The following is a 10,851-nucleotide window of genomic DNA, read 5'->3' on the forward strand; positions in this document are numbered from 1 at the left end:
CACCAGTTCGGCAGAACAGACTTCCAGAAGCAGCATCCACACAAAGAACCGGTTGTTCACATATTTGAATCCCACCACTGCTCCTGAGCCATCATGATGTGATGACCAAAATAAAACAAAACAAAACAAAACCCCTATCAGGGTGCACTTTACAAAGGATACAGTATTAACCCATGCTTTTGTTATCTTGAGATTTTTTTAAAAATATACATTTGCACATTGACAAACTAGAGTTCACTCCCATTTTCTGTCCTCTTAGTCAATTGTTAGAGATTGCTGGAAAAATAACAGAGTGTATGCTTTGATGGAAAGCAGATTTAGTATCTTGGATTGATTCATTCCTAGCAAAGCCAAATCAATTAAACAATAAAAAATAACTTCATACCCCATGGTAAGCATAGGACATCATAGAAACATAAAATTCTTTAAAAGGTTTCATGAAAATCCTAGATATTTTTTTAAAAAATCCTTGTCCAAAATTGTACTCCATTAAGCATAAGTGCATATTAAATACTCCTAGTACTACTATCAAAGTACAGTTTTTTTCTCCAAAATATACATTTTAAATGTATTTCAATGTGTAGAATTTAAGGAGAACTCAGTATAAATCTAACTGGGTCGGAATAGTGAAGAGGTGTCAAAGACAGGATAATAAATTTTTCATCCACCTACTAGTGCAGATCTTTTAGTTTAGCTTGAATTGAAATTGAATTTCTAACTCACCCCTTTAATCACACTTAAAATTTTCCCCATACCTCTCTTTAACTTTTGAGGTTGAGCTGTGCTATAATCTTTAGTACCAAAAGTGTGATAGTTTTCATTCAATTTATCTTGCTCTTCTTATTGAAGAATGGGTAGATTTTTTTTCTTTGTATGGTTAGCATCTTATTAAAGTTTTTTTCTCTTTTTTTGCAAAGTGAAAATGTCATTTTCAGCTGTTCTTCAGTTTTTACATTTCCTTCATCAGTGAAGAATTAAAAAAAATGATGTAATGCTTGCTTAGCATATAACTGATTTCCCTCCTGGAGATGGCTGGATACAATTCAGGCAAAAAAAAGGGTTGGTTGCTGGGAAATCCATTCTCTCTCCTGCTCTTTTTCTTGTTTCCTCTCTCTTTCTTTCTCTCTCACCCCCATTTGCACAGAGTTATATGAGAAATTATAGGCTGAGAGAATAACTAGCATTCCACATCTCATTTGTACATGAAAATATATGTCTGCACACGCTAGACCACACACAAGAGTCTGCATATAGACTAACTGTTCCCCAGTGATACTATCTTACTCGTTGCTTCATATCTTTGTGGCAGAACTACTCTTAGTTTTATGTTGCTTTAGGAAGGCAACTGTGCAACAGGTCTTTGGTTGCTTTACATCTGGGAAATTAAGTAAGTAAAGGTTGGGCCAATTGTAGAGATGCACAAACTAGGAAATGGATTTCAAGTCCAGTTTATGTTGCATTTAGGGGAAAAACTGGTAAAAAAAGCCTTTTCATCCTACTCTCTTTCTGAAAAAAAAGTATGGCAAGGAAAAATAATAAATAAAAATATAATCTAAGAGTAGAGTACAATAATGGCTGCTATAGTGAGCTTTATCAAAAAGTAGTAGTTTTAAACCTTAGTGCAGATATGAAGATTAGATCTCACAGTTTAAAAATATGGACAGTTCAATGCCTCCATAAGAGCAATGTCAAACTTCATTAGAGAACCATTTATTTTTAAAGCAACCACTACAGTTCAAAATCTATATTTGTTTACCAAAATAAAATCAATTGAGTTCCTTATTGAGCTGATCATTCTTGATAAGATTTACAGCAGGTTGTGCTGTAAAATAACCTGAAATTACTTGAGAATAGCAGATGGGAGCATACATTGCATTAAGACTATGTCTTGCTTACTTTTGAGTTAACAAATTGTGTGATGCCAAACATTGTGGTTAGTTGGCTTCAGGTTATGGCTTACTATTATGCCACAATGTTCAATGTATGAACATTAGCCAGTATGACTTATTCAACAAAATCATGATTAAAGCAAACCATACATTCATGTAATATGTGAACCCAGTCCATCTTTATTAGGCTTAAAAGAAAATTAGGGGAGAAAAACTTGAATGAAAAAAAATCCACTATGAAATATTTTTATGTTTTAGAACTTAAGTCAGATAAACCTCAAAAATGCTTGGGATTGTATTTACTCATTTTTTAAATTTTCTTTGTTTTTCTTTTTTCCAATGATGGCATAGTTCCAAAAGGATATAAGCGACTGATTTAGAATATTTTATCTTCAATTTTAAGGGAACAATATCAATTAAAGGCTTGAAATAGCTTTGAAAATATTTGGCTAGCCATTTCCAGGGGCAATGTGTATATGTTTTTAATTAATTGAGGAATAAATTTTAATCTTTTCTCTTGCAGCCTCACCTATTTATTTCTTGGTCATCACTTAGTCTATTTCATTTGTTTGTTTAAGAAAAGGATTCTTAATCATCAGTGGTATTTTTATGTCTCCTAAAGTCACTATTTGGGGCATTCCTTCCACTGTTATAACAAAAATGTGAGGCTGATGATGTCCTTGTCAGGGGTCTTTAATGATAAAATGTCTAAATTCCATTCAACTCAGTATATAACTTTTCCCTTGAGTACAGAGATGAACTGAGCCATTTCAGGAACCGGAAGGAACATGCATCTTGAGATCGAATAGATCATCCAAATTGGTCCCAAACTGATTTGCAAAAATAGATTTGCGAAGATGTTTTTTTTTCCAGAACAAGTTTAGCATTACAAAACTCAGTACAAAAAAAAAAAAAAAAGAACAAACCCAACCAGAATAAATCAGTTTTATTCACAGACTTTTTTCTTGTACAACATGCTGTTCCCAAATGAAGAAGATATAATGAATACAAATAGAATTACTGGTCTGCTTTTTTGTGCCATTCCTTTTTAGAAGTATTGACTTGGTTATTAAAGCATTTAACCAAGCATGTGAAATTCATCTTATGCAGTTATTATTTAGTAAAATATGACATGATTGTAATTCAAATGATCCTTTAACATTGTACATTATTTCATAATGATTACAATAAATATAGATAAATGATCACATTGAGTTCAAAACTGGACATTTAAATTTTTTGATCCTGTTGTCACTAGGTTTATACCTGATAATACAGGTATTATCAACAGTGAGTTAAAATTTCATTTTTGGAATGCTTAAAAAATGTTATTTTTTTGGGAAAATTATCTCATTGGTTGTTTTTCCAGTTTGAAACTCTACAACTACCGGTAATAGTTGTTGCTTTAGCTGTCTGTGTATAGTAACATTATGTAAAATATGTTCAATTGGCTTACTGTTGTGATATTTTACTATTATTCCATATTTTTATATATTCATATTTTATTATAGGTTGATGCCTTGAGATTACGTTTAGAAGAAAAAGAAAGTTTTCTTAATAAAAAAACCAAACAACTGCAAGACCTCACAGAAGAAAAAGGAACTCTAGCTGGAGAAATTCGAGATATGAAGGACATGTTAGAAGTTAAAGAAAGAAAAATTAATGTTTTACAGAAAAAGGTAGGTGTTATGACAAGGATCATTACAATTGGACAATCAGTAGAAATATGCAAGACTGATCAGAGAGCAGCCATTGACTGCCTTTCTCTCTCTTTTTTGTTAAAAATACTTTACTGACTCTTTCCTTTGCTTTTTTTAAGGTTGAGGGAAACCTTTAAGTGTCATACACTCAAAAGGCAGGAAGTTATATAGGAAATAAGCCCTATATATTCAGAAGCATCTTCCAATGGATTTGGTATTGCACCATCAACAGCTTTTTTTGAACAGCTTGCTTTGTTTCATGTGGCTCTCTTTAAAACATCTTATCCACACTTTTTCCAATAAATTTTCACCCTCCTTGGGATTTATTAACTTTTCTTTCCCTGTCAGGAATCCACTATCTTTATGGGTGGGGTGATGAGTACCACATTTAACAACCTTTACAAGTGGCATCATTCCCTTGTGCTACAGCTGCCAAAAAAGCCAACACAGTCGTAGGCTGCATTAACAGAAGGATAGAATCAAGATCACATGAAGTGTTAGTACCACTTTATAATGCCTTGGTAAAACAAAGATTATTAGAGGACTGGAGGCTAAAACATACAAAGAATGGTTGCAGGAATTGGATATGTTTAGTTTAATGAAGAGAAGAACTAGGGATGATATGATAGCAGGGGCTGCCACAAAGAAGAGGGGATCAACTATACTCCAAAGCACCTGAAGACAGGACAAGAAGCAATGGATGAAAACTGATCAAGGAGAGAAGCAACCTGGAACTTAGGAGAATTTTCCTGACAGTTAGAATAATTAATCAGTGGAACGACTTGCCTCCAGAAGTTGTGGGTGCTCCAACACTGAGGTTTTTAAGGAGAGATTGGATAACCATTTGCCTGAAATGGTATAGCGTTTCTTCCCTGAGCAGTGGGTTGAATTAGAAGTTCTCCAAGGTCCCTTCCAATTCTGTTATTCTATTAATCTGTTATCACCTAGCTGATCTTGCTTGATCTTGAAAAAGTTAAGCAGGATTGGATCTGGTAAGATGGGGCAAGACATTCTAGAGCTGAAGGACAGACTTGGAAGTTTAAAGCAAGTAACAATCACTCTCATTTTATTTCATGGAGAAGAATATGGATTTAAATTCAAGTGAAATTTCAGACCTTCTTGCACCAATTTTAGTTATGAAGAGCCAAGAGACATCATTATGGATTATTACTAGAGAATATTCACACCAACAGCCTTTAGTCTCTCAGGTTGCCCCATTTTCATTGATTTGAAAATATCAGAAAGGATAACTTGCTATGGTTTTGCAAAGATTGAGAAATAGGGACAGATCTATAGCAGAATACAACATCAGCAATGAACAATTGAATATTTGCGCATAGTCATACATATATTTCATCAAAAAATGACTGGGGAAGGTGGTGGATAGTGGATTTTTTTCCTAACATGTTTGCTTCCTATTTTTGTAATCCCATTTTGCATACATAATTTAGTTAACAATTAGTGGGCAAGTATATCTGCTAGTAAAAAGCAAATGATTATACTGTATATGTGTAGGATGGTATATACTGTTTTTGTTGGGTTATATGTGATTTTGATTCTTCTCACTTAAAAGAATTGAATGGTATGATGAGGCATATTTTTTCCTCAGTTAATTAGATGTTATTAAATATCAATTTCTATTGAATAGATACAGATTAAAATCAAATTTGTCTTGAAAGGGATTCCAAGCAAATTCCTGTATGTGTTTCTATAGTTTGTACTGGTAATACCTAATACAAACAATTTTTGGATTATATGTTTTAGAGGGAGATTAACACTAGGTTTCTAGAATAGATTTCATAATTGTAAGCACAAACTAATTCATGTTTTCACTTGCAAGATCAAATAAATTTCTCCAAGTGTAAAAGTAAATAGTGCTATAAGGATTAAGGGGTTCAGACCAGTTATTTCTGTTTAAATGCCTGGGTTATGGCTGTAGTTTTCTCTGTGGCCTTGAAGACTGCATGATTTATTTCCAACAGATGGTGTGATAAATTCATTCACAGATGATTTATCTGAAGAAAGTTTTAACTGAAACACTATCCTCTTTCCCTTCCAATTGTTTAAGTAAATTTGTATCATTATACCATAAAGAAAAGGTTCACTGTTTATTTTCCTTAGGTCTGGTGTGCAGTCCCCAAGTTAGACATTCAGTTTTCCATTTAAAAATGTCTTTTTTAAAAATGGTCTTCTTATTAAGTTTATAAGCATAGGCTGATTGTAGAATATACCTTCCTTTTTGGAAGGCTTTTTCTATTTACTTTTATCCAGACGACTATTTTACCTTTTCTCCAGGACCAGGTAAATTACTCCCTCTTGGTCATTTCATGAAATAGTATAGAAGTTTCCCTGCCTATTTAATGTGGAATCCAAATGCTTATACATGGATCTCCGTGGCTTATTATATAATTTTGGGAAGATTCTTAAAATGCTTTCTTGTTTTAACCTATACCCAGTTCCTGATGCACTTACAAGCTTGAGTGATTTTTTTTTTAAAAAAAACACCTTGACTTAAACCTAAGCTTTTTGCCATCACCCCTCTCTTCAGTGTAATTTTAATGCACTCATATCACCTAAAAATCCAAACACCAAAATGAACACATATGAAGATTGAAAACAATACAGGGAAACTTTGGGAGAGATGGGTTTAATATAACAATATATAACTAAAAGGTTCTTCGCATCTCCATGAACTTTGTCTGCACCTCCCCAAGGGAAGTACACTTCACAGTTTGGGAATCCTGTCCTAAACAATAGAATAACTGTGGAGGATACAGTGATCATGGAAAAACATGAGTCTGCTTTAAGTAATTGCAGAGAGATGCTATATTTATTCTTCTGTGACTTGTGAAATACTTTTTGTCTTTAAGCTGAAGCACTGCACAATTATAGCAGATGTTCCTCACTTTAGTCCTTAAGGAAATAGATATAATATAAAGGTGTTCCTGTGGGTTTTACTCCCTTAGTCGTAGCTGATTTTAGGGGGTTGTGCTCATCTCTGTTTCTGTAAGCCAGGGGTGTCAAACTGCTGGCCTGCGGGCCAGATGCGTCATGCCGAAACTGCACCCACCCCATTGCCAGCAATAGAAAAAAAGTCACGATATGTTGCAACACGTCACATGATGTTGCGAGTTTGACACCCCTGCTGTAAGCCATTTAGCCAGCTTTGTCCAAAGACAATTCTATGGTAATGTGACTAGCATGACATCACGCCGCAGTGCAGAGCTTATGGCATGGTAGCTCAGTGGCTTAATAGACACCGGAGAAGGTCTATGCTCCAGAAGTTTGACTCCTATCGCTTCGTAACGAAGTGAACTCCCGTTACTTGCTCCAGCTCCTGGCAACCTAACAGTTCAAAAGCATGTACAAGTGCAACTAGGTATATAGACACCACTTCAGTGGGAAAGTAACAGATATAACATAAGTATAACATTATCCCACATAATCTTGCTGGATTATGTTAATGACCCAAGGCTGTCCTGGATCAGAATGAGATGCATCTTAGATCAGCATTTTGTTTCTCATAGTAGAAACATACCTCTGGGGTGCTTGCAAATAAATTGAAGACATAATCCTTTCCCACCATTATTTCCCTGCAATTAATATTTGGAGGAATGCTGGCCAACCTACTAAATCTTTGAGGAAGCCACCACCATTCACCCTCACCCGACCCAAACCCAAGCCCAAACCCATCCCTCAGACGAAATGCAACCACTATCCAGAAGCCAAACCACGACAACATCACCAGCTGCTGCACCTCCCTCTGTCCCCCACACAAAGCAAACGGACACACGCCATGAACACAGAGCTAGACCGCAAACTCGGAGCCAAACCAAAGCCCGGTATGTTACATCACAGCCGTCTGCTCTGGACATCACATCACAGAACTCAGGAGATTACAACGCTAAAGCTCAGGATGTTACAACACAGCCAACCACCCAGGATGTTGCAACACAGAACTCAGGATATCACTACACTAGATCTCAGGAGGTCATCACACAGCCCATTACCCAGGTCGTTACAACACAAAAGACTAATGGGCACACAGTCAGCACCTCAGCTATTCAGGATGTTATGAAACAGCCAAACAATCCACAAACAATAACTCCAACCTTCTTTAATCACTTTTAAAATGGAGAAATTTTACTCTCACTTAAACTGTAAGCTTATACTGGAAAAGATTTATGAGCCTACTGAAGAAATCTGTGCCAAAATGAAAGGGAATACTACAGAACGAAGAGCCAACTCTACCCCAAACTCTCAAACTGACTTTCAGACTACATCTGACTATTCTACAAACCAAAATAGACCAGAAGAGGAACTAAGGGAGACTAAAGAGGAATTTGCTACAATGAAAGAGACTACCACAGAATTAAGAGCCAGAAACTCTCCTTCAGATCTTAAAATTGACCCTCAGACTACATTTGACTATTCTACAAACCAAAATACACTAAAAGATGACTTCATTGAGAATGCAGAGGAATTTATTTTACCTTACAAGTATCTTATCTACATTCTTGAGGATCAGAAAAAGCAAAGAGTGAGATTTGAACTTTTAAAGCAGCGAGGCTTCAAGGATAAGAGAAATAGAGGTCCAATGCAGAGGACAGGAGGCTTTTTACTGTCTCAAATGGTATTACAAGCAACAAAGAGAGACCTATCGGCTAAAAGGGAAGCTCTGTTATGGAAACCTGTTTGGCATAAAAAGAAGCCTAGAATAAGACTGAAAAGAGAAACTTAAGTCATACATACTGGATTCAAGGCATTTTAGAACTACGGATTGATTTAAGGACTACGTTTTTGAGTTAGAAGTAAGGAAAATGGGTGATTATTAGAATATATATATTAAATAGAATAAGAATGTAGTTTTTGGAATATTAGGTTTATTTGTATGAAAACTATTATATAATGGAATGAAGAAAATTGAAAAGGTGTTTTAGATCGGGATTGAACTAATAACTAATGGAATGTTATTTTAATAAGATGATGTGTCTGTTTGATAATATGGATGTTATTAGGTATGATAATTAATTGGATGAAATTAGAATTTTGTCTAATGGATTCAAATGATTTAAGGTTGATATTATTTTGTCAGTTTAAAGAAATTGATTGATTGATGAATTAGATATGTATAGGATAGATCAATATTTTATTTTAATTGGGAGATATTAGTGGAAGAAGAAATAAATAAGATAAAATTAAGGAAGTAGGATATATTTGGAAGGGATACTTGAACTGATAATGTGTTTATTTAAAGTTAAATTTGATTATGGTATTTTAATTGTATAAAGCTCTAAAACAGGTTTAGGATTAATAGAAATTTAAATTAGAAATGGACTATTCTAAATATATTAAGCAATTTGAGGGAAATAAAGAGGGAATATTTGATGTATTGATTGAGTTATTTATATATCTTTTGTTTTTGGATTTTTGATTACCCCAGCACCACGGTGTGTCTCAAGCACTTTGTCTTAAGAATTAAAAAACCAATAAAATGTGTTTCAAAAAAAACTGAAAAAAAGAGAAAAAAACCAGGATACAGATTGAATAAGGGAACTTTGATTGCAAATACATCTGAGATATGTTTTGGCTAGAGAAGATATTATAAACTGATATTATTGACACTATGTATAACATTAGAAAAATGTGATGAAGATGCTTATATTTAATTGTATAGGTATTAATAACAGTAAGAATTGTATTTGCCTAGTGTGGAAAAATGATTATTATTAGAAGAAGACAGGACCAGGGAAATACTGCATGATGTAGTATTGGATATTTTGAGGGAAAGTTAATATGTACCACTGAATGACAAAGGAACCCAGACACCGCATTGTTTATTAACTACTTATGATTGTAAAACTTGAAAGTAATAAAATATTTGCAAAAAAAACAAGCTTGAAGACATCAAGAAGGGATACATTAATATGATAAATATTATAAATACATATTTTTATAAATATTAATGTTAAAGTGCTGTTTAATATTTCTTAGTACAACTTTGAGCAATATAATTCCACAATGAATCATGCCACTTTACGGTTATTAGAAAATCTTTCTATACTTCCAGTGAATGAACCTAAATGCAAGTTCTTGTCAGTGTTTTAGGATTATTACAACTGTGCTTTGTTTCTGGGCACCCACCGTATCTGATGATTTATTCATTCTTGATTTGATTTATTTTTAATTTACTCGCTTTCTTAGAGCATGTTGAAATGAAGATATATACTTATGGGTATTTCTGAAAATATGCTACTAAAGTTTTTTGAAATTATTAAAGTTGGGGGAAAAGCTGTAGGCAGATTTTAGGAAAGGAATGTGATAATAAAAGAGGATTAAAATAACACTTCACCTACAAAACTTTCCATGTAAAATTAATATAGTTTTCATGTTTAACGGTGAAGGCATATACCTTTTTAAGCCAATACAACTCACAAGCCAATCAAAGTTAGCAACAGGTGTCCTACAATGTAATGTAATTGGTATGTACAGACTGAATTTGTTGGTAGTGTCCTGCTCAGATTAAGACTATGTGGACCAGATATCTGCTTAGTCTGAGTTTCCAGATATTGTGAAGTTATTAAACATGTTCTTAAATTTGGGTTAAGCTGCTAAACATTGTAAAGCAAAGTTAACTTAGGTATGCAAATTGTTGAACAATTTTCATTAATAGCAAAGGTTGCGGTGGGAAGGAGGTCTTAGAAAATATAAAAAACTCTCATTAAACCTGGGGATCCTGCAAGACTTCTCTTTTGAAAAATAATTTGGAGACATTAGAAATAGATAATTCAATTTGTTCAGATAATATTACTTACAAGACAATTTGGATATGTGTTGGTACAAGAATTGAGACAGTACATCTCAAAACCTTGAAGCAATAAGAAGAGAAACTAATACTGTGCTAGTTCATTTTAATATTCCTAAATATGATTGAAAGACTTAATCAGATTGAAGCCAGGTCCAAGAACAAGAAAAATAACTTTTATTCCTTTGACTCCCTTATTTTCTCTTTAAACTGTGCCCCAGAGCAGCTTTAATAATCTTGTAAAAATGTCTAATTGGCTTGAGGAAAGTTCTTTTCTGGTCTTTCTGGTCTGAGAACTAATCAGAAAAGCAAAACAGTTTGAAACATATTTTAAAGATATATTTGATTATATAGATTGGTCTGGAAATGGATTAGTAAGGTTCTGCCCCCCCCCTTTCACTTATAAAATGTAGATTGTGATAGTCTTTTACATTTGACCTCAGTAAGTAGCATCTAG

At 33.9% G+C, this 10,851-nt stretch overlaps 1 protein-coding gene across 1 annotated transcript in view; it reads left to right on the forward strand.

Annotated features, from left to right (window-relative positions):
- The window catches only part of LOC107288982 (ERC protein 2), a gene marked incomplete at its 3' end in the record, with an annotated part of 213,254 nt that extends 205,311 nt beyond the window's left edge, over positions 1–7,943 (forward strand). The window contains exons 8-10 of the mRNA XM_029284462.1: positions 3,401–3,572; positions 4,483–4,494; positions 7,906–7,943. Of these exons, the coding sequence (XP_029140295.1) occupies positions 3,401–3,572; positions 4,483–4,494; positions 7,906–7,943 (222 nt within the window). The remainder of the gene's footprint in view (positions 1–3,400; positions 3,573–4,482; positions 4,495–7,905) is intronic.
- Positions 7,944–10,851: the final 2,908 nt, after the last annotated feature.

This window comes from Protobothrops mucrosquamatus, unplaced genomic scaffold (genome assembly GCF_001527695.2).
Source record: "Protobothrops mucrosquamatus isolate PMUCROS unplaced genomic scaffold, P.Mucros_1.0 scaffold619, whole genome shotgun sequence".
In the NCBI taxonomy this organism is placed as follows: domain Eukaryota; kingdom Metazoa; phylum Chordata; class Lepidosauria; order Squamata; family Viperidae; genus Protobothrops; species Protobothrops mucrosquamatus.